Source organism: Hibiscus syriacus, unplaced genomic scaffold (genome assembly GCF_006381635.1).
Source record: "Hibiscus syriacus cultivar Baekdansim isolate YM2019G1 unplaced genomic scaffold, ASM638163v2 tig00111543_pilon, whole genome shotgun sequence".
NCBI lineage: Eukaryota > Viridiplantae > Streptophyta > Magnoliopsida > Malvales > Malvaceae > Hibiscus > Hibiscus syriacus.
This window is the reverse complement of record NW_024063116.1, coordinates 425834-451302: the sequence shown is the minus strand read 5'-3', so window position 1 is coordinate 451302 and position 25469 is coordinate 425834. Positions and strand designations below refer to the sequence as shown.

Below are 25469 nucleotides of genomic sequence, written 5' to 3'. Positions count from 1 at the left end.
TATGGTTCGATCGCTCACTTTGTAAAGCAACAGAAAAGCTTATGGACCTATGGTATGGAGCAAGGGACTAGTTTCTCGATGAGTAGGAGAAAGATTGTGGTATTTCATAGGAGGGGTGGTGTGCATTTGGACACAATTGTTGTTTATTAACGAAAGGGACCTCTTATGGTTCGATCGCTCACTTTGTAAGCAACAGAAAAGCTTATGGACCTATGGTATGGAGCAAGGGACTAGTTTCTCGATGAGTAGGAGAAAGATTGTGGTATTTCATAGGAGGGGTGGTGTGCATTTGGACACAATTGTTGTTTATTCGAAGCCTGTGATTAAGTTGAATCCCTGCAGGACTATCATTCATGCCCAGCGCTTCGTTTCTAATGGGGATGACAAAGATGGGTTTTTAGTGATGCAAGGAAGTCCTTTCCAAAGCCTCTCCCCAGCCTAACTTCTAGTAGCTTTGATGATTCCAGCGATGTAGAAACCTAAAGTAAGGTAAGAACAACAGTCGATTTTATACTAATAATTCGACCTTACTTAACTTAGGTGAGTATTCGGTCGAGTCTAGTTAATAAAATTTTAATTGGTCAAGTTGATAAGTTCTCTTCTATAAGTCAGAATTTATTTAAAATAAATTTTGTATTAAATTGAGTCGAATTATTTGAGTTTCTATTTAAATTTAATTAAAATATTAATAATGTTACGATATTATCTTATTTCAATTTAAATAGTTTTCTTTAACTATATATATATATATCATACAACAGAGTTGAAGGATTCAATAAAAACTTAAAATCAATCTATTAATTACTAAAGATTTTGACTTATTCGAGCTCTATTTTATAATTCGATTCGAATTTAATTTTTTTAATCGAGTCGTGTTTATGAAATTAAGAGTCAAGTCGAGTTTGTTAGCCTCAAGTTAAGTTAAGTTGTTTTAAAATACCTAGACCCAAAATGACTCGCAATGAGTGGTGAGCAAAACTCGACAACTCGAAAAATTGATTTTCGACTCGACTCGAAACCCTAACTCTAATTTAAAGTCATAATTTCATAAACTTAACTTGGAAATTTTTAAATTCAAATCGAGTTATAAATAAAACTGAATAATTCAAAATTTTTTAGTAATTAGTTGATTGATTTTCAAGTTTAAGTCAAGTCCTTCGACTCTTTATAATATGTATATATCACATATGAAAAATTATAAAGAAATATATATGCATTGTATATAGTTATAGAAAACTATTTAAATTGGAATAAAATAATATCATAATATTATAAAAGGTAAACTATGCATTTAGTACTTAAAACTTTAGTTTTGGTATGTTTTAGCACCTAAACTTTCAATTTTTCAAAATCATACTTAATGTTTAGTTTTTGTCTCATTTTATTACTTGTAGTTAAAAACATAACTCATTTAGTAACCTAACCAAAATTCCATATTAATAAACTCGAATTATCTTGAACCCAAAATCTAAATTAATCGATAACCTTATCCAAAACCAATATCATCATCGAGTTGACAGGTGTAAATGTGATTTTGATTTCACTTTTTATGTTACATATGTGATGCAATTTTTGTTATTTGTTTCTTGCGTGCTCAAGGTTTATTTAGGACTCTAGAGAAGGTACCCTCAAAAGTACCGGATGGATTGAAGAGTCCCAAGAGGGTACCCTCAAAAGTACTGGAAGGATTGAGGATTGAAGAGTCCCAAGAGGGTACCCTCAAAAGCACCGGAAGGAGTGATAACTTATGGACCCTAGGGTGGCAATGGTGGAACCAGTTAGATGACGGAATCTAACCGGTGTAAGGCAAATCACTTTGTCACCAATGTCAGAAGTGTATCGATAAAGGTTGTTACGATCGCGACGGACAAGCGGTATGGGGAAGCAAACATGGAGGCATGGAGGATTCAAAACCGATAGGGTATGAGTCTAGCTTTTCTTATAAAGATTCAATCAACATTGCTGGTATTTCAACAAATTCACTTGTTGCATTCTCCGCAGATAATGTTTGATTATCCTCAGAAATTTTGACACACATCACGGGGACATTCGGGCCATTAATGTACGTGGGGCGTAATGTAATCAAGTCATTAACGTCTACACCAACAAAGAAGCATGGGCCATATGGAGATGAACAAGGACCCTCTTTCTCCAACAAGATGAATGAAGGCAAGATTGTTGGATTCCATGGCAGTGAAGGTTTGTTCCTGGATGCCGTTGGTGTGCACGTGATGGAAGCCAAAATACCACCTCCAAAGCCACCTTTGTCCAAAGCAATCATCCAAAGTGAAAAGAGTATAGCCGAAATTGATAATTCTCCATGGTCTAACAAGCTAGTACTAGCAAAGTGAGTACCTGAGGAAGAGGAAATTCATATGTTTCAATTGTTTTGAATAGTCTGGGATTGATTATAAGGTAGTATTTGTTTAAAATCTTTTTTAGTCATTAACAACGCGCGCGCGCACCCTACAAACACAACTGGTCAAACCCAATATCTCTGGGGAAAACGACAATCTCTTTAACCATTGATGTTGCTTAATGGATTCTCGTATGTTTCATTCTAAATGTCTCCAAAAGGATATATATGTATATATATATATATATATATATATATATATGTAATTTGGATTGAATTTGATCAGGTTGCTTGTAGTGTGGTAAAAGAACAGCACCACGGGGACCAGGTCCTTGGGGAGGAGATGGAGGAAGACCATGGATGATGGAGTATATTCTGGGATTAGGCAAATATATATAACCAAATCTGAAGCTATTTGCTCAATGCAGATAGAGTATGATCGAAATGGACAATCTGTGTGGTCTACAAAACATGGAGGTCATAAAAGAACCACCACAAATCGGGTAAAATTAGACTTCCCGAACGAGGTAGTGAACTGCGTGTCGGGATATTATGGGTGCATAGACAGTGAGGAGAAGAGAAAAGTGGTAACGTCGTTAACGTTATACACAAGCAGAGGGAAGTATGGTCCATTTGGTGAGGAGAAGGGGACGTTTTGCACTTCAACCGTGACAGAGGGAAAGGAGGTAGGGTTCCATGGGAGGAGCAGCGCTTACTTAGATGTCATTGTTCATATGCAGCACTGGCTTGGAAATCAAAGAACCACAAGATTGTCTCTCTTCAAATATTTCACTTGAATTATACTATAAACTTCAAATCATTGTGTTGCAATGGGAGTATGAGCCTGTTGGGTTTCACGTCTAACCAAATCCTAATTATTACTTAAGAATACTCTTATTCGGGTGATAAACATGTAGCTATTTGTGGTAAGTGTAACCCAGTTCACAGGGTTCGAATCATGCTGGCTAACTAGCAGTGAAACTGCTACACATGGTCTGCAACGACGCAAGTTGCACTCATCTATGGGCCTTTGGTGAATTTATCTCTAGTGTTATTAAATTGTCATTGTATCAAATCACATTAGTTTTCGTTCTTTTGTTAGGTTTAAATTTGCGAACAAGTATGCACACTTCATCTCTTTCCTCTTATTATTCCAATTTAAAACATTTGTTCATTTTGTATTAGAATAGAAACCGACTTTTTCTTATCAAGCACACTCTTTTTTTCCTTCAAATTTTTATTGAACCAAACAGACCATAATTATAGGTCCCCGGGTCCAAAACAGAAAAATCAAAGGAAAAAAAAAGAACACCAAAGTGTAGGTACACATGTATATTATAAGCTGGTATCATGCATAAAATAAACCAAAGCAACTAGAGAAAATTTTGTAAACCCACGTGACAATTTCAAAGTGGACATGATTATATATAAACCTAGCACAATAGGAAAGACATTAATATGAATTATCAATGTATCAATTTTTTTTTATAAATATAATACTTTAACCGTGATCATAGTGTGAAAACCCAACACGAATTGGCAGATACCACGGGTGAAATAGTAATTAAGAGATGGTTAAACTTAGGAAAACTGCAAACCGATAGTACTTCACCTATAATTACTGCTTTTACCTTAAATATGGCCATGCTCCCTAGCCATGTAATGTAAAGCATGCCATGCCCCTCGACATCCAAAAATGCAGGCGAAAAGGAAAATAACCTAGTGCTGGATATGGATTTTCCCTGTTAAATTAAATAGATCAAAAGGGTGAGTTTTGTTCTTGGCTTTCGAACTTCCAAGTTATCGAACCCTTCTTATTCAATTCTACCGGAATGCTTGACATTAATTTGAATCCTCTGCTTTGTTCTTCTTTGCAAATTTTCTCAGGGCAAGGGAATATATCGTTTTCTTTTTCATTGATGTTCCTTTCGCCACCAATTTGACTGCCTGCAACATAATCGTATTTAGTTATTTTTATCAAATAGAAACAATGTGGAACATTCTTCAAAAGATATAAGTTCTTCCGAATTTCTTAATGTCTAAATGGAATATACTTCATAATGACAGTCGCATAAAATTAATAAGGAATCTATTTAAAGCCTTTGCAAGGTATAAATTTGGTAAAATGTGAAGACACAACTCAAATCATACCGAAGAAAGACTATGGCCACTGGAGATCAATTCTCTCAGGTCATTTTCTAACTCGCTCTCAGATGGAGTTTCCACACTGCAATTTGAATTGCCCTCAATCAAGAGGGTAATTTCTCCCTTTGGGTGGCGAGTTAAGAAGCCTTCCTTTGCTTTCCCCAAAGTGCCCCGCCAGGACTGCCAGAATTAACAGTCACTAAAAAAGAAAAACCAACAAAACAAGGTCACACTGGCTAATAGATTTAGCACTATTCAAACCTATATTGCACAAGCACTTTATTGTATTTCTTTAAAATAAAATCTCTACTCAAACCTATTGCATAAGCACTTTATTGTATTTCCTTAAAGTAAGATCTCCAAATTTAAACCATGTAATGTTTCAACTCATTATGGGGTGAGAATTATTGCATCTCTTTTCTACCTTCTATAGCCTACAAACTATAGGGTACATTCATATCATTTTATTTTCCTCCGGCTTTCCGAGCCAGTGAATTTTATTGTATGCAATAGCATTTCTGATAAGGGGTGAAAATTGTTGGATCATAAACTTGATCCATTATGGGAGCCTAAACCCAAACCCAAACTAAATTGATGTCATTACTTACATCATTTAATTAAAGATGTCATTGCTTACATCATTTAATTAATGATGTCATTGCTTACATCGATTTAGTTAGGTGAGAGTTAGATATTTGTTGAATTTGTAATGGTTTAAATTAGTTTATTTGTGTGGTGTAGGATTGTTCTTGAGTAGTATAAATACCCCTTCCCATTTTAGTTTTAAGCATCAAGAAAAATTAAGAGCTTCTAAGTGAGTGAAGAAGCAAAGTCTTATAAGAGTGAGTTGTAGTTCTTGTTTTTTGAGTGAGAGTACTCTTGTAATATTTGTTTGAGTTTCAATAAAAGTTGTTTGTGTGAGTGTTTTATTTCCAACAAAGTGGCATCAGAGAGAGTTGGAAAGATCGAAGGTCTCGACGAGAGGAATACGCCGCCGCCATAATTTTCTCAATCTGAGTTTCTGACGCACCGCCACGCATCGCCGGAAGACTGCTGCCAGAAAATCGAGTTGAGCCGAGTCAGCCGAGTTGGAGCCCTTGACCGAGTTGTCCAAGTCCCTCCAAAGTTTTTTTTTCATCGTTCCGGATTCATCCGTGCAATCGGATTTTACAAAATCTCATTATATTGAGAGATATGGAAAATGGTATGACACCATTCCAAGTTCCGACACTCAACAACAACAACTACGACAATTGGAGTATCAAAATGAAGGCACTTCTTGGATCACAAGATGTGTGGGATATCATAGAGAAAGGCTATAACGAGCCTGCGGATGATGATGCTTTTGCTACTCTTACAACCAGATCAAAAGACAACTTTGAAGGATTCAAGAAAGAGAGACAAGAAGGCTCTCTACCTCATCTATCAAGCATTAGATGATGATGGTTTTGAAAATATTTCAAGTGCAAGCTCTAGCAAGGAAGCGTGGGAGAAGCTGCAAACCTCTTACAAAGGATCCGAGCAAGTGAAGAAGGTTCGTCTCCAAACATTAAGAGGTGAATTCGAATCCTTAAACATGAAAGCATCTGAGTCTATTTCAGATTATTTCTCAAGAGTAGTAGCTGTTTCTAATCAATTAAAAAGAAATGGTGAAAAGTTAGACAATGTGAGGATAATAGAGAAGATACTCCGTTCGTTGGATCCCAAATTTGAGCACATCGTCGTGACGATTGAAGAAACTAAAGACTTGGAAGAAATGAAGATCGAACAGCTCCAAGGATCATTGCAAGCATACGAAGAGAAGCATAAAAAGAAGCATGAGTTTACTGAGCAACTCCTCAAGCTGCAACTCAAGGATATGCATGAGAGCCAACGCAATGATAGAAACCAACGTGGCCAAGGCAGAGGTAGAGGCCATGGACAAGGTGGAAGTCGAGGTCGTGGACGAGGCTGGAATTACAACAATAACAATTCCAACAACAACTATGAGAAAGGAGAAAGCTCAACACGAGGCGTGGAAGAATTAATCCAAACTCAAAGTATGACAAATCTCAAATTCGATGTATAATTGTCAAAAATTTGGGCATTATGCTTCAGAATGTAGAGCTCCCAACAACAAAATTGAGGAGAAGGCCAATTACGTGGAGGAAAAGACAGATGGCAAAGAAACTCTTCTTCTAGCACGAAAGGAAACTGATGATGGCCAAGCAAATTCCTGGTATCTTGACAGTGGTGCAAGCAATCATATGTGTGGAAGGAAAGACATGTTTGTGGAGCTAGACGAGTCAGTAAGTGGAAATGTTTCATTTGGAGATGATTCCACAATAGCAGTGAAAGGGAGAGGTAACATTCTTATCCGTTTGAAAGATGGGAGACATCAATTTATTTCAAATGTCTACTATGTGCCCAATATGAAAAGTAACATTTAAGTTTAGGGCAACTGGTAGAGAAAGGTTATGATATTCATATGATAATTATAATCTTTCTATAAAAGATGATAAGAATAACTTCATTGCTAAAGTGCCGATGTCAAAGAATAGAATGTCTTGATCAACATACAAAATGATGTTGCAAAGTGCCTGAAAGCTGCTACAAAGATGCATCATGGCTTTGGCATCTTCGATTTGGGCATCTCAATTTTGGAGGTCTAGAGCTATTATCTAAGAAGGAGATGGTGAAAGGACTACCTCACATCAACCATCCTGACCATCTGTGAAGGGGTCTAGTCGGGAAACAATTCAGGAAAAGCTTTCCAAAGGAGTCAGAGACAAGAGCTAAGAAGCCACTTGAGCTCATCCATACCGATGTGTGTGGACCGATCAAGCCAAGCTCTCTCGGTAACAATAACTATTTTCTTCTCTTCATTGATGATTTTTCAAGAAAAACCTGGGTATATTTCTTGAAACAGAAGTCAGAAGTTTTTGAAGTCTTCAAGAAGTTCAAAGCAGCAGTGGAGAGAGAAAGCGGTAGAAAGATCAAAGTCATGAGATCCGATCGAGGTGGAGAATTTACTTCCAGGGAGTTTCAAGAGTTCTGTGAAGCAAATGGAATTCGTCGACCGATGACAGTTCCTAGATCCCCCAGCAAAATGGTGTGGCAGAAAGAAAGAATAGAACAATCCTCGACATGGCACGAAGCATGCTCAAAAGCAAGAAACTACCCAAAGAATTTTGGGCGGAAGCAGTATCGTGTGCAGTCTACTTGTCAAATCGATCTCCAACAAGAAGTGTATGGGGAAAGACACCGCAAGAGGCATGGAGTGGAAGAAAGCTGGCATTTCCCACTTGAGAACCTTTGGAAGTATAGCCCATGTTCACGTACCAGACGAGAGAAGAACGAAGCTTGATGATAAAAGCGAGAGTTTTATCTTCATCGGCTATGATGCTAATTCGAAGGGCTACAAGTTGTACAATCCAGAAAATAAGAAGTTTGTGATTAGTCGAGATGTGGTCTTCAACGAAGAAGGAGAATGGGATTTTAACTCTCATACAGATGACTTCAATTTCTTTCCTTAGTTTGAAGAAGATGAGCAGACAATAAGGGAGCAACTAGATGAATCTCAACAAGAGCTTGCAACTCCACCCACTTCACCAACATCAACCACTCAAGGAGACTCATCACCTTCATCATCGTCAAGTGGGAGTCAAAGTGAAAGAGTTGTGCAACGCACAAGAAGCCTTAGAGATCTCTATGAGGTAACTGAACGACAAGATAATCTTACATTATTTTGTCTGTTTGCCGATTGTGAACCAGTGAGCTTTCAAGAAGCGGTACAAGAAAAGAAATGGAGATGCGATGGACGAAGAAATCAAGGCCATCGAGAAGAATGACACATGGGAACTTACCTCACTTCCCAAGGGACATAAGGCGATAGGTGTCAAATGGGTGTACAAAACAAAGCAAAACGCCAAAGGAGAGATTGAAAGGCACAAGGCGAGGCTAGTTGCTAAAGGCTATAGTCAAAAGGCTGGAATTGACTATGATGAGGTATTTGCTCCTGTTGCTCGATTGGAGACTATCAGACTAATCATTTCTTTGGCAGCTCAAAACAAGTGGAAGATACAACAGATGGATGTAAAGTCCGCCTTCCTAAATGGAGTTCTTGAAGAGGAACTTTACATTCAGCAACCATCAGGCTATGAAGTCAAAGGGCATGAAGACAAGGTGTTGAAGTTGAAGAAGGCTCTTTACGGGCTAAAACAAGCACCAAGGGCATGGAATAGCCGAATCGACAAGTACTTCCAAGAGAATGGCTTCAACAAATGTCCCTACGAGCATGCTCTATATATCAAGATCAAAGATGAAGATATTTTGATCGTGTGCCTCTACGTGGACGATTTGATCTTCACTGGAAGCAACCCAAGCATGTTTAATGAATTCAAGGATGTGATGATGAAAGAATTCGAGATGACAGACATGGGGCTCATGGCGTACTACCTTGGCATTGAAGTTAAGCAACAAAATGATGGAATTTTCATTTCACAGGAAAGCTATGCAAAGGAGATACTGAAGAAGTTCAAGATGGAGAACTGTAAGCCAATAAGCACACCGGCAGAATACGGGATCAAGATGACCAAACATGAAGAAGGCGAAAGTGTAGATCCAACATTCTTCAAAGTTTGGTAGGAAGTCTACGCTATCTAACTTGCACGAGACCCGATATTCTTCACGCAGTTGGATTGGTTAGTCGCTACATGGAATCCCCAAAACCACCCATTTTAAAGCCGCAAAGAGAATTCTTCGCTATCTGAAAGGTACAATTGACTTTGGCTTGTTCTATTCAGTTTCTAATGATTACAAGCTTGTTGGATATAGCGACAGTGATTGGGGTGGAGACATAGATAATCGAAGGAGCACTACTGGATTCATATTTTTCATGGGAGATATTGCATTCACATGGATGTCAAAGAAACAACCGATTGTCACATTGTCCACTTGTGAAGCGGAATATGTTGCTGCTACCTCATGTGTTTGTCATGCAATTTGGCTTAGAAATCTATTGAAGGAGATTGGTTGATACAAGAAGAGCCTACCAAGGTTTGTGTCGACAACAAGTCAGCCATTGCCTTAGCGAAGAATCCAGTATTCCATGATCGAAGCAAGCACATTGATATTCGCTACCACTATATAAGGGAGTGTGTTGCAAGAAAAGATGTGGAAGTTGAATATGTGAAGTCACAAGATCAAGTTGCTGATATTTTTACCAAGCCACTGACCAGCGAAGACTTCTTAAGATTAAGGAACCTACTAGGGGTCACGAGATCAAGTTTAAGGGAAGGTGTTGGATCATAAACTTGATCCATTATGGGAGCCTAAACCCAAACCCAAACTAAATTGATGTCATTACTTACATCATTTAATTAAAGATGTCATTGCTTACATCATTTAATTAATGATGTCATTGCTTACATCGATTTAGTTAGGTGAGAGTTAGATATTTGTTGAATTTGTAATGGTTTAAATTAGTTTATTTGTGTGGTGTAGGATTGTTCTTGAGTAGTATAAATACCCCTTCCCATTTTAGTTTTAAGCATCAAGAAAAATTAAGAGCTTCTAAGTGAGTGAAGAAGCAAAGTCTTATAAGAGTGAGTTGTAGTTCTTGTTTTTTGAGTGAGAGTACTCTTGTAATATTTGTTTGAGTTTCAATAAAAGTTGTTTGTGTGAGTGTTTTATTTCCAACAAAACAAGGTCACACTGGCTAATAGATTTAGCACTATTCAAACCTATATTGCACAAGCACTTTATTGTATTTCTTTAAAATAAAATCTCTACTCAAACCTATTGCATAAGCACTTTATTGTATTTCCTTAAAGTAAGATCTCCAAATTTAAACCATGTAATGTTTCAACTCATTATGGGGTGAGAATTATTGCATCTCTTTTCTACCTTCTATAGCCTACAAACTATAGGGTACATTCATATCATTTTATTTTCCTCCGGCTTTCCGAGCCAGTGAATTTATTGTATGCAATAGCATTTCTGATAAGGGGTGAAAATCACATCAACGAATACCTTGAAAAGAAAACAAAGAACATTAAAAGAAAAACTCAATTATCAAAAAAGAACATTTCTCCATTGGAAAACGCAAGGCCAAAAAGGCCTAAAACAAAAGGCCACATGACATAAGGTTCAAATAAAATGGTGTTAAAGCCTCATGAGTTACGCCATATTCCTGATTTCCGCCCCCCCCCCCCATACAGGCCCATTGAAAAAGTTTAGGCATTGGCCTCTTCTACTGGTCTTTAATCAGAAGCCTGAAACCAGAACATGATTAGTTATTGAAGCTATAAACATTAACGATTTAGTAACCGAAATAAGGTGAAAAAAGGCTACGTTAGCATAAACATAAATGGTAGGTAAAAATAAAATAAAATCTGCCTAACACTTGACAAAGTAGCATACGATAACATAAAGAGAATAAATACAGACCTACCTCTTCATGCATTTTTGTTAGTTCCCGAGCTATGACACATTGCCTGCAACGATATCAAGTCACCTGTCATAATAGGGACTAAGAGCCATCAGTCATTTCCACTTAAGACTTAGTTTAAAGATGCCAATACATACAACTAAGAATTTTGAAAGAAGTATCAGAAGGCAGATAACTAACTGAAGCAAGGGAAAAGTACATAATGTCAATCAAGCAAACAGAGGATCTTGCACTTAAAGATGAAACGAACCAAATTTCTTCACCCCTCTAATTTGATTGCCTTGGAAACTGCTGATACAGTTTCTTTAATGATATCATCTTATAATAGAGATTTCAGCTATTGATCTGATAATCAGTTACTACAAAATTAGAGCAAGTTAACTAACAAGCTTTACATATTTGGAGCCACTATGAGTTATTTTCCCTCTGCAGACTTTCTATATATATTTTTGAGTAATGCAGATAAATAGATGCATACACATCCAAAAATGATACACCTAAAAAAGAGAATACTTCTGGCTCAAGCGGATTTCTCCTCGCAAGAAAAGACATTCCGCATCTTCATACAAAATCCCTTCACCAAGAATGACTTGATCTTTCAATCCTTTCCTCTGATTCTCACCATTTGTTACTATACTGATCACGGTTCATGGAAGAAAAGCAGATGCATTTTTTACCTTGAATCGCCAAAATTCAGGGAACTTTCTTCAAGAAACAGGCTAAGCTTGTGAGGAGGAACATAAAATATCTGTGTTGGTTTTTCACTTGCAGAAGTCATCAGCCTCTCCTTCCGTGAACTGGCATGTTTTGGAAGAAAACCAACTGCAACATTATATGCCATATAACAGTCTTTAACTTTCCAGGAACACAGAGAAACGCATTCAATCACAATATTTTACAAAGGAATTACCAAATGTAAATTCATCAGTGGACAATCCTGAGGCAGAAAGAGCAGTTAAGAAGGCAGACGGTCCAGGAATTGGAATAACAGGAATGTTCTCATCCACACATATCTTTGCCTAAACCGCGGTTCCAAACATCAGTCACTACATTCTTCATCAAGACCAACCAATCTATAGAATTCAGCCAATAGGGATGCAAATACTAACCAGTTCTGTACCGGGATCGCTAATGCCAGGCATTCCAGCATCACTGACCAACGCTATGATCTCCCCTTGTTTTAACCTCTTCAAAACTGTTTCCTCTCTTTGAGATTCATTATATTTGTGATAACTTAGCTGGAATTCTAAAACCCGCACAATCAAAAATTTTGAAGAACAAAATGAATGATATCAACTGATCAAGGAAAAAATGGCTCAATCTCACTTACAAGAGCAGTTTTGATGCTATAATAGTGAAGCAACATCCCGGAATGCCGTGTGTCCTCTGAGAGTATGACATCAGCTGATTTCAAAACCCGTAGAGATTGCTTTGATGAAATCACCAATAATGTGATATATAAAAAAATTAAGGTCAATATATGAAGTCAGATCCTATACTCAAATGAATTGATATTTAGTCATGCACTTTAGAACTTTAAAAATTAAATCGTTTTGTTTTATTCATTTAAGCTAATCGTTAATATTTTTCGTCAAAATTTAACATCAATATACACATAAAATCATATAAACTTGATAGGAAAATATATTTAATAAGCAAACTATTAGGAAAATTATAAGCAAACATAATTGTATATACCCGTTTTTGTCCGGGTTCTCAAATTTATTAATTTTTTATTTATTATTATATTAACACTTTAATTACATTTTGCAGACCCAATATATTATAAACCCAGAGCCCACAAGGACAAAAACCCAAACCAGATTACAAGCAAGACCAAATCCGGATCCAGACCCGACCCAGGATCTGACCCGAAGCCCAACCGAATCCCAAGAGTCCAGACCTAATTATGGTTTCATTTTTACTTCTTGGCGCCGCCACATTTCCTGCCGTTGGATCTGATGGAGATCCAACGGTCCTCAGCTATCAAGATTAGGGTTTAACTCTAAATATCATCCAGTCGTCACCGACAAGGGAATATGGACCGTCCATCACTGATGCGTGTGATACACGCGCCCAACCTTTCAACTTCCTAGCCGCGTGAACCGCCACCGATGACTTCCTGAGCTGTCGTTTCAGCCATCCATCAAACAGTGACTGAATCTGCCCCAAATCAAACAAAAATTAAAGCAAATTCAAGGCAAATCCTAATGTGTCAATCAATGGAGATAGGATAATGATATCCTATCTACTTAGCAGCATATATAATCAATCACACATGCAAAGGATAAAAATAAGAGAGAAGTAACAGACAAAGGGGAAGAGGGAAACCATTCGAAAAATATCAAAGATGGCAGAGAGATTTGGAGGGGTTTGAATAGATAGGTACCACTCGCAAAAACCAAAACCAAATTTAAAGAAAAAAACTTTGGAACCTAAAAAAAAGAAGAGATAAAGAAAAGAGAAAAAAAGAAAGAGAGAGATCTTACCCTTCATCCAGATCTGATCGTTGTATCCCTACCGGAAATAGGAGAGCCCATCACCTTTTCAGATCTAGGTTTTCGAGAGTGGTAGGTCTCGGTTTAGAAAATAAGAGAAGAATGCTAAGGGTTGGTTTTCAGGTAGGTTTCCCACGTCATCACTAGTGATTTACGTCGGTTGTGGCTTTCGCTCTTTTTCCACGGTGGAGAAGTAGAGAAGGGAGGAGGGGAACATTTGAGAGAGTTTCACTCTCTTATTTTGAAGAGAGAGGGAGCGAAATCTGGAAATGGGAAGGGAGGGACGAATTTTGGGACTTATTTTGGCTTTAAATGTAGATCATGATACGACATCGTTTAAAGAGGGAGAGGTTCAGCGTGTTTTCGGGTTTGGGTTAGTAGTTGTTGTGGTCCTTATTATTTTGTAATCTCATCCATGTTTCTAATTTTTCAAGGGCTAATTGCAGTATAAGTCCTTGGTTATGTGTAATATTCTGTTTTAGCCATTAATGGAAATTTATGATATCTCGTTTTGGGCATCTATTGTTCTTTGTTTATATTTAAGTCCTTACCCTTTTGTATTATACCAGTTCCGTGGATGTTTTACTCTGGTCTCATATGTTGTAATTTTTTCATTTTAATCACTGAATAGAACTTCAAATCTTTTGATTTCCAGCTTCAAGTTTTGATTGCTTGTGTTTTAGTCATTATATGTTCTTTAATATACATTTGGTTTAATGTCTATTTTAGGCCATTGATTTGTGATTCATTTAGCTTAGATCCTGATCTGCATATTAGTGAAATTATTAATATTTATGATTTGGTTTCTGAGTTTGTTGGGCTTTTGTTTTCGTCTTTAAATAATATTTTATGATAAATATTTATTTTGTGTTATGGATATGATGTATTAATTTGATTTCATTTTGATCATTGTTTGGGTATTACAATTGAAATCCTAATGGTTTATGACATGTTTATGCATGGGTATCTTATGTTTTCATGATTTAATCCTTTTATCATTTAATTTCATTTTAGTTAATATTATTTTGATTTAAATGTTTGATTAATACATTGTGTTTATTTATTTTCATATACATAGTATTAAATGTTTAATGTTACATTATACGATATAAGTGCATATGTTTAATGGGTTTTCATTAATCCTTGCATGCTTATAAATATTAATAGTTTTTTTTTCATTCATGCTAATTTTAGTTTATGAATTAATCTTGTGTCGAAATTGTGCATATCTCCCAGACTTGATTAAAATTTTATCAATTCATTCAAATATTTTCAAGAACAACACCTTGTAGAATGGGCGTGGAAATCATTGTTTGATCGAAGTAGCGTGATCCGATACGGCATTCAAACAAAGTGAGAACTTGAAATAAATTGAACTTTATTTTTTAAAGCGCTAAATAATTTGTTTTAATTCAAATAATGCAATGCATGATAAAGTAAATAGCAATTTATTTTGTTGTATACAAAATGTTGATTTTCAATTTATATTCGATTCGCGCTTTTGTCGAGGAGGGAATATTCTTTTTAGACAAAGAAATATACGAAATAACTTTCCCGACGGAGGATTGCTAATCTCGAGATTTCTTTTCAAATTAAAGAATTCTTCCTAATAAATAATTCGAAATAAATTATCCAATGTTCAGTGCATGGATCATAATTTAACTTTATATTTGATTTATAATTGCCACTATTAAGACAATGTGTAAGCGATTGAGTACCAATTTTGGGCATTGTGGGGGTGTTAATCCTTCCCCACGCGTAATTGACTCTCGAACATGTTAAATCATATTTTTGGTAAACGCAAACCATTTTTTGTCTTAAAAATGATTTTTTATTAAAATTGTTTTAAATGACGTTTTAAGGTATTCGACCTATCTAACCCCAAGGTCAATGGCGAATCCCATCTAAGTTAATTCAAAATCTTAAATTTTCAAATAAAAGTCATAATTGTTTTTTAAAACTTAATTGTCTTAAAAAATGGTTATGACAGCTTGGCGACTTCACTGATGACCTTTTTTAAAGTGAGGCTATAAGTCACTTACACATTGTCGTTGTGGTGGAAATTATGAGTTCGAGTCTATAGTTATCCTATGATCCATTTATTGATTTTTTTTCTAATTTATGTATGTTTATCGTACTAACGTTTTAATCTATTGTTTAAGCTTTATTAAGGTTTTTGTCAAGTTTTTTTTTTGTTTCTTTTTGAGTCAAAAGTTTGTATGTTCCTTCTCACACACATCACGTGCATTTGTATAATATAAGATCTATACCTGAGCTTCGTTCCAAATAAGTCGGGGTGAATGCTTTATTCTCGTAAGAATTTATTCTTCGTATGAGTTTTAGCAAATAACCCCTGGGATACATGCCATATACCTTCGTAGAGATTTATTCCTCGTATGGGTATAAGGAAGTGAATCCCCTCGAATTGAACTCGATCCATTTGTTCCTATAATGGGTTAGGATTGAGGGTTTGGTAGCCCAAGGGGGCACCAACATCAAAGACAATTCGAGTACTCTTTCCTCATAGAGCAAAACTATGCATGTAGTGAACCGTAGAACGATCACCCTAGGTATAGCCATACTGAACCTCTGTCCGTCGGTAGGTGCCCAAAATAATTGTACACAAAGGAGGAGTGTTTCTAATCCTTTACCTTTTGCTTTAAGTTCGTAGAATATATTTATTCTTTTTGAATAAAAGCATGCAAACTAGAAACCATGCGGTTAGGATCAATTTCGCAAAAATAAATCATTTTGGGTAGAAAACATGTCCGGGTAGGATTGTTATCAAATGAAAGCATGCTTGGGTAGATACCATGATCGGGTAGGTGGTGTATTTATTTTATATAACATCATTTAATTTTATTGATTATCTTGTCTGTACTAATTTATTTCTTTTATTTTGTTTGTGTCATTTTCACCTTTTTGCATTACATTTCATCGACATGACATAATGCGAAAGTGTTGATTCGCAAGGGGATATTCAAGAGAAAATTTTCACAAGAAAAGATAAAAGTTTTCAATCAAGCAGTCGCGTACACAGACATGCACCGAGGGCTTAAAGAAGTTTAGAGAGTAGAAGAAGGAGACTTGCTTGAAGATCGTGGAGTATTCGAGACTGAAATGATGATCCACTGATCCAAGGAGTAATCCAACAATAGAGCCTTATTTACAATCATTTCATCGCTAGTCATCAAGGAGTGACACACTGACTTCAGCACCGCCAGGGCATTAACGGAGTTAGTTTACAAAGTGCTTGAGGGGCATCATTTTCAAGAATGAAGATCCGAGATGAAGCATTGAGCCATTTAAGACTCAACGTCCAAGAGAAAGCATGTCTGTAAAATGGAATATCTTGTAATGTGAAGACTTTTATCTCTGGTAAAAATTGTTTTACGATATTCATCGTTGGGATTAATCTTTTTGCATTTGCATCTTTGCATTTTGTATATGCATTTCATGTTTTAAGCATTTTCACATGCATCATTCATGAAAACATGAAATTAATCCGTGGAGGATTCAATGAAGTGGTCCTAATCATGTGACACCACATTGAGAATAGAAGCAAGATTTGAATAATTGAAGGAAGAAGCTGAAATCAGTACGGTAGAAGCATATGCAGCTGGTCGTAGGGCTGAGCCTTCCAGGATGATCCGAGAAAAGAGTCTCTATATCTTGAGTTTTACGATGTTGATGCCTTATGTAGCTATCACATAATAAGCTCAGGGCATTCTATGGAGAACAGTGGGACATTGAAACAAGGTCCAGAACATGATTGATTCAGGGGCATGGACATTCGAAGAATGATGAGGCATTCTGATGTTGATCAAGAAGACATTGCATTTACCGCTTGCATTAAGAGCATTGTTTTGTTTGAACTCGTTTTTGTTCTTTCTTCAATATTTGCTTAAATATTTTTTAAATCTTAATGATTGAATTTATGCTACCTTCTAAGGTTGAATAATTGAACGAGTTTTAATCTTGTAGTTATTCGAATATCGAATGAATTACATATTCTTTTAATTCTTCAAGAATTATAGATTTTTGACATAAGTCAAGATTAGACCTTTCTTATACCGTCCAAAACCAGAAATAAAATCTCTCGATTCTTTACCCGAATAATTCATGATCAGTACCAAAGAACCAAAATTTGACATTACCTCTCTTTGAGACTTTTAAATATTGCCTTTATCTTTTTTGAGACACAAAAAGTCATACCATTACCTTTTGTTGAGCCAATAAAGTCACCATCGTCTTCTTAGACGCAAAACTGACATTTTTTCTACCAATAAAACCTAAAGACATTGAGTACAAGATGTTCACTTGAACGTGAACCTTCATACAAGAAGACACAATGTGGGGCATCTCGCATCAATTTTCTGGAGAAGATCCTGAACAATTGAGACATGCTAGAAGACAAGAAACAAAAATAAAAGGAAATTGATTCGAAATAATTATATCTGCATTAATTACATTGTTTTCATGTGAATAAAATTAATCCTAAAAATCTAAGCCTCTAGGGATACCTCTTCTGCAAAGTCTTCCGTGTATGAAATGATGAATGATTTTCTTTCATTATCCATTCACAAAAGGAGAAAATATATCCCTTGTGTCCCCATTTGATGCTGAATTATATTTTCTTCTGACTCAACCCTAACCAAGTATCACCCTCCACACTGGAGGGAATGTGAAGGAAATCTGCTCGCATGAGTGAAGACCACCGATCCAGATAAGATACCAAAAAGTGAGCCAAATGCAATGTGCGAAGATCAAATCAAAGAAAAGAGAAAAAACAAAGAAATAAAAAAGGGCAAAGAAAAGAAACAAAAAGGAAAAAAAGAGAAAAAACAAAGAAAAAAAAAAGAAAAAGAAAAAAAGAAGACAAGATGCACATGCAAAGAGTCCCTCGAGTCAAATGGCGCATTGAGCTTTAAACCATAAGATTGATCAAGTACAATCATTCCAGAATCATTTCACCAGAAGATCATAGAACATCAAGAGAAATAAAGGACGCATACGAGCAGATTCAAATCGAGCAAGACAAGATTGAAGGCATCAGATTGAATTAATCCTTGGTTCAATTACCCTTAAACATTTTTTGGGCCTATTTATCATTTTCTTTCATAACCGTGAACCATAACCTACATTACGTGCTTAAAAAGTCCCTTTTAATCATACATAGATTCCTAAAAAGAAGAGATTATCTTCAGATCTCATCCCGCCCATCGGGATTAATCTTTTATTTAAAAAAGGTTTTCTAAAATCTTTAATGTATAATAGGAAAAAAATAACAAAGGGGGGTTCAAGACATAAATTTTGAATAACATCTTAAAACCAAATGAGGATTTGAGTTGAAAACCTGAAAAGTCGACTCAAATATAAAAACTGTGCAGTTGTATAGAAGGCGATTTGATAAGGTATCGCACAACCCGTATATGATCATGAGAGCTAGGAGTCGGAGAACACTTCTAGTAGACGAGCATATAAGCTACTCCATCAGATCAGTGAACATCAAAGAAATGAGAATAACCAAACCTTTGACCATATGCAACATCCCGAGACACCTTGTTCTTTCCTTACTTAACCCTACCTCAAAGATAGCATTAGTCTTGACACTTGTCAAATAGCTATAATTTGTTGAAGGATTAAAAGTCTAATTAATTCTTTGATATCCAATGAACACTTGTTTTATGGTTTGTTTCAATTGTGAAACCTAGAAAGGGGTAATATTTTCAACTTTTGATTAAACATTTTTCAAAATTATTTAATTGATATTTTTCAAGTTTTGAAAATAAAAGAAGAAGAAAAACATTTTCAATCAAGATAATCTCTCCGAAGTAGATATTGGTAATTGACATGTGGCTCTCAGACACAAAGTTCATGCTTAAAATTAGTTTGAAGTAAGAAATGAGGAATATTGGGGCATTTTTGGAGGCTTGTATCATCCAAGAATACAAGATCATTGAGTTGAGCAGACATCAATGAGCCAGAAAAATGCGAGAAGAATGAAAATGGTGAAACAGAGACAATGGAGCTTACCATATATGACTGTTTTGTCCATTATCACAACATACAGTTGTATTGATCAGGTGATCACCCATGCATTAATGTTGGCAAGCCAAAGCGTCCCACTAACATTCCCATTTATCTTTACTCTTTGGTTTCCTCACAACGCTATACAAAGCCTTGAACACCATGCAAAGAGATTCACTGGTTGAAAAATCTAGACATAAGCCACAGGAAATGATGAATAAGTTGCCAAATGTTTGAGGACATCCAAACTTCCTGGAGTTCCACATTTCTTCTTTGTGTTTTACCTGATAAGAAAATTCTGATCTCTATGAGTCTTGTCAAGCTTGGCAGAGTCACACAGTGTATGACTCCAACTAGGATCAATGATCAGTACCTTACGAATTTGCTTTTAAAATTATTTTACGAATTGATGTCGAAACCTATATCTATAGGACACAAATTATTTTATCATTATTATTTAATTAATAATAATTACTAGTTTAATTGAATGGATAAAATATAATAAATTTAAATAAATTTTATAAAATTATATCAAATTAATTGTATAAATTGATTATTTCTTTAAATTATCAAGGTGTACAAAATAACCTTTAAAAAGTAAAATAGGTCCTTAAAATCATATAAGGAAATGATTAACAAAATAATCAAACATATTCAAATCCAGTTGTTTCTAAGATTCCAACCATCATCCTTGGCATGTAGATGTCTCTTGGCTCTCCTGGGTAGTCTGATATTTCATCAATTGCTATAGTGGTTATCTCCAGACAGTGGTCTTTGATTTCCCGCTACAAGGCAGTTATGCATACACAATCTCCGAGACCTTTGGAATGATAAATTCTCCTTTTTAAAACCATCTGACAAGGATGATGATGGTATCATAGGGAATATCTATTGGATTTCTATACAAGTCCAAACAAAGGAAGCCAAATTCATCAGGGGCAAAATTGGCTGGGGCAAGAAGAAATTGTCACAAGTCTAGATTTGCCAGGATGCACACTGGTGCAAATAAATAATGAAGAATGCCCATACAATCATTCTCACCATTGATCAAGAAAACATACATCAACACATATATACATGTTACATGAAATTTGCATATTTGCATCAAACATTCATCATCGTGTGTAATAAAGACTTTGATATTCCCTCCCATGAGGATACTTTTCAAAAACAATTCACTTGAAATTTTGTCTTTCTTAAAGACATTGTCCCCTCTCATGAGGACAAATTCAAAATTCATCAAATCAAACATAAAATAAACTTTATCTTGGCATCCATCATAACATCCAAGATAGTCATTCATAAATGTATCATTCTGATCTTTCAGGAAATCAAAGTTTGGTGATGACCAAATGTCCTCAACATGAAGAAACAATTTTGACATACTGAAGTCAACGATAAGATCTTCTAGAGGAATATCCTCAACATACAGAAGTGGGCAGTCTATAGGCCTTGGAGATCGTCTCTCAAAACAAATTTTGTCTCAATTGAGATGGTTTTCCATAAATTTTGAAAATTTTGAAATAAAATTGATCTCACTTGAGATTGTTTATTTCAAAATGAATTTCGTCTCTCTTGAGACAGTTTTCTTGGGGGAAAAATTGAAATTTTTCACTTGAAACAATGTAACACCCCAACCGTATCCGAGTCCAATATGTCACATTGACTTTCAAACTTTAACTCTTAAAGAAAATCATGAAAATTTTAAACTTTCATTAAAATAAAAGATGTTAATTCACACAAGTTGGACCAAATAAACAAAATCAATTAGAGCATTAGCAATTCACAATTTCGTTACATGCTAACACACTATATACAACCAAATATCTACACTTAACTACAATTCTGATCTGATCTGTGGAAATGAGAGTCTGACTGTCTTGCTCCTCTTCACTTCTCCTCTCGCTTTTTAGAACCTACGTGTGAAACACTCACACGCTAAGTCGATGACTTAGTGAGGCAAATAAACATATAATGTAAACTATAACTTGTAATCATGCATGAATAATTACTGTATTTATCATACCACTCATATCCTTATTCATGTAACAAATACACTACATACATGTCATATCATTCATATATCTTATTCTCTTGTTCATATAATCTCTCATGTTCATATATATCTTAACATGTATTCACTTATCATATAACATATACAATCAAGCAACTATATCATCATATTCATTTTTATCACTATCATAGATTCCTTTTATCAAATGATCTTATAATTACCATTTGTACAATCATATATCATACATAACATTTCACAAGGAAACAAACATATCATCATATCAAGTTTATTTATATTATCTCTTTATTAGCCCATGTACACATATGAGAACTAAAGATATGCGAGTACATAGAGGTTGTGCACTATGCTGTCACCACAGCTCATATAATTCCCTTAAGGGGCACTGAATATTTTTCCCGAAGGACACTTTTTATCCAAGGACCACTGATAATCCCTCGACTCTTGGCATGCCAACTATACCCCTAGCTCTCATATCACATAACATGGGCATTATCTTTTATACCATTACACATCTTCACATAGCCACATAGCTTTTCACATAACATTTCCATTTGCACATGTAATTACTTAACTTATTTTCACATAGCTCATGTTCCATATTCATATCTCATAAGCACGTAGCTCATATTACTTATTCATATACATTCACATCACTAATTCATATAAGCTCATGTATTCACATGGGTCATTTCTCATAGCATATCACATAGCTTCACAACTCATCTCATATAATTTTATGCATATACCCTTACAACATACAAAGTTTATACTAATTCCATATATTTACTTAATTCAACCTCACATATTTTATTATCTAAACCTATATTCACATATGATTTCCTATATAATTCTTATATAACTTCTATTAAATGTTAATATAATAACTTATGTTAGTGTTTCTTAGTTACATCTGATTCACATTTTCTATCATATATATACATCAATGTTACTCACTTATTTCAGTCTCATTTAATCACACGAGTCCATCATATTAGTTATCATATTTCACATAAATCATTGCCCTATAATATACTATATGTCATATAGTTACCTTCCACTTATAACATTCCCTAGAGTTTGTGTACACTCATTATATATTTACCCATGGTTCTTATATCTTCACCTAGTCATATAGACCCATAATTCCTCATTACCTACCCTATATTACATGTTATATAATTCTGGGTATTTATACCACCAAGTGTATACCACTTTCTCTTGTTATTACTTAAATCTTTATTATCTACATAGTTCATGATCATATAACCTATATCATCTTCTTATCTAATCACATGAATTAGAATATATATATATATATATTCATATGATTTACTACTCTAACATATATCCATACATATCATAATATACACATATACTTATACCAACCACATGCTTATATTCATTAATTCATGTATTCTAATATAGGAAATAGACTTAACACAAGTATTATTTCCATGAATCACCATATAAATACACTATGCACTCACCTTAGCCTTGCTTTGGTTCGATCCTAATTCTTCAATTGTTCTTGAACATGATTACGCTCTAAACCTACATAGTAATACATTGATACGTATCAGTATACTAATTGATATCTTCTAAACTATCACTTCTTGGGCTAAAAGAAAGACTATTTTCATCTTTTAATGAAGGTATGCATCGATGCACTCTACAGTGTATCGATGCATTCCTTAACGTGCATGATGCACTCTCTGTGCATCGGTACACATTTACATTCGATGTTTTCTTCTTAAGGGGGTGCATCGATGCACTAATTGTATTTGATGTTTATTTATTTGAGAGTGCATCGGTACCCATTGAAGATGTACCGATGTACACAACCCAGAAATGTCATTTTGAACACGAAAATCCCTTCATTTTCCTCTCAACACTTCATATTTCACCTTCTTTAATATTCCTAACTTTCATACACATATTTACACTTATTTCTACTCAATAATCACTTCTTTAACCTCCCAATCATATCTTTTATATGACATTCAAGAATCATACGCAAATATCAACATGTTCCAAATCTCATTCTAACACTTCATATTCCTTATTTAGATTTATGACAAGTCAAATTCAACTTCCAATTCTAATTATCAACTATATCAAGATTTCATTCAAGAACTCATAATCTTTAATCTCTCCTAATTCCATCATCTTTTGATTTTAAGATAACTTAAGTTTTCCTTAAGCTTAGTTATCATCTAATGATCGAAACCCAACTTAAATTTCAGCTAATAATCAACTATTAAGAAATCTTACCTTTCAAGTTGGAGTCCACGGCTGGGAGAAGGAAGAAGAAAACTCTGGAAAATCTCTCATTTCCCCACGTGGTTCCCTTATCTTATAAGAGGGAAAAAATATCTTTTATGCTAAATACCATTTTGCCCTTTGATTCCTTTAATAATTACTAAAACCTTCAGGAAATATTTCTGAATAACTCATTGAACTATTCAAATATCCTACTTTAATCACCACATTCTGAAGTTTTACAATTTAGTCACTAACCCATAGTTTGGGATGTTACAAACAAAATTGCTGACATTTGATATTGTTTTTTTCGTCTCGCTTGAGACATATTTTCACAAAATTTGTCTCGCTTGAGTAGTTTTCTCTAAAAACAAATTTCGTCTCGCCTGAGACAGTTTTCCCTTGAGATGCAAATTTTGAATTTGTTTCACTTGAAACAAAGTTGATCTCACTTGAGATTATTTTTCTCAAAACAAATTTCATCTCACATGAGATAGTCTTCCTCAAGACACGAACATTTGAGATTACTTTTCTTAAAAACAAATTTCGTTTCACTTGAGATAATTTTTCTTCAAAACACAAAATTTGAAAATTGTTTCACTTGAAAAAAATTTGATAAACTTTGAGATTGTTCCTCTTGAAACCAGTTTTGTGTCTTTTGAGACTTTTTCTCTTGAAACATACAACCTTTAAGATTGTTTCCCTTGAAACTAGTTTTTTCTCTTTGGAGATAGTTTCTCTTGAAACATACAACATTGAGATTATTTCCCTTGAAACAAGTTTTGTTTCTCTTGAGACATTTTCTCTTGAAACAAATTATCCCTAAAGATGGCAAGCCATCCTCATAACGTAAGAATTGTGTCATCCACCGACCATATCTCCTCATCACGTAGGAGCCGCGTTATCCTCGGATAGCCAAACTTCCTTATCACGTATGAACCATGTTATACGCCTTTATCCCTAAAGATGATCAGACGTCCTCATCACGTAGGAACCGTGTCATCCACTGACCAGATCTCCTCATCACGTAGGAGCCGTGTCACCCTTAGATAGCCATACTTCCTCATCATGTATGAACCATGTTATCTCCAAATTTACCTAAAAACGACCAGAACTCTTCATCGCGGATGAGCATCGTTGTCTTTGACTATAAAATTTCAAAACAAAAGGGAGAATCGGACAAAAACTTGTTGTCTCGTTGTCTTTACCCTATTCTTGTTAATACAAGAATGTGAAAAGAGGGGCAGCTATAGACACCCGTTTTTGTTCGGGTTCTCAAATTTATTAATTATTATTATTGTTGTTGTTGTTGTTGTTTTGTTGTTGTTATTATTAATATGATTATTTTATTAACAATTTAATTACATTTTGCAGGCCCAATATATTATAAACCCAGAGCCCACAATGACAAAAAACCCAAACCAGATTACAAGCAAGCCCAAATCCGGATCCAGACCCAACCCAGTATCCGACCTGAAGCCCAATAATCCAGACCCAGTTAGGGTTCCATTTTTGTTGCATGGCGCTGCCACCTTTCCAGTCGTTGGATCTGATGGAGATCCAATGGTTCATAGATATCCAGATTAGGGTTTAACCCTAAATATTATCCATCCACCACTGACAACGGGATCTGGACCGTCCATCATCGGTGCGTGTATCAACTTCCCAGCTGCGTGAGCTGTCACCGATGACTTCTCGAGCTGTCGTTTTAGCCAT

At 35.2% G+C, this 25469-nt stretch overlaps 1 protein-coding gene and 1 pseudogene across 1 annotated transcript; one reads left to right on the top strand and one right to left on the bottom strand.

The window, feature by feature from the left end:
- Positions 1 to 217: 217 nt before the first annotated feature.
- LOC120164841 lies at positions 218 to 3153 on the top strand (annotated as a pseudogene).
- Positions 3154 to 4051: 898 nt separating this feature from the next.
- Positions 4052 to 25469, bottom strand: LOC120164840 (ribosomal RNA small subunit methyltransferase I-like). Its single transcript, XM_039174487.1, has 10 exons — positions 25390 to 25469; positions 25176 to 25302; positions 13013 to 13094; positions 12262 to 12380; positions 12041 to 12169; positions 11842 to 11950; positions 11609 to 11753; positions 10935 to 10977; positions 4508 to 4681; positions 4052 to 4303 (listed from the first exon to the last, which is right to left on the bottom strand). The coding sequence occupies exons 1-10, from the start codon at positions 25467 to 25469 to the stop codon at positions 4199 to 4201; spliced, it is 1113 nt and encodes a 370-aa protein (XP_039030418.1). The 3' UTR covers positions 4052 to 4198.

What these genes read in the sequence shown, in the direction of transcription:
- LOC120164840 (XM_039174487.1), bottom strand. Translation starts at nt 25,469, where the DNA reads ATGGCTAAAACGACAGCTCGAGAAGTCATCGGTGACAGCTCACGCAGC. An exon ending in ATAGCATCAAAACTGCTCTT is followed by an intron (nt 12,170 to 12,261) that starts GTAAGTGAGATT and finishes TTAGAATTCCAG; the next exon opens with CTAAGTTATCACAAATATAA. An exon ending in GTGGCCATAGTCTTTCTTCG is followed by an intron (nt 4,304 to 4,507) that starts GTATGATTTGAG and finishes ATTATGTTGCAG; the next exon opens with GCAGTCAAATTGGTGGCGAA.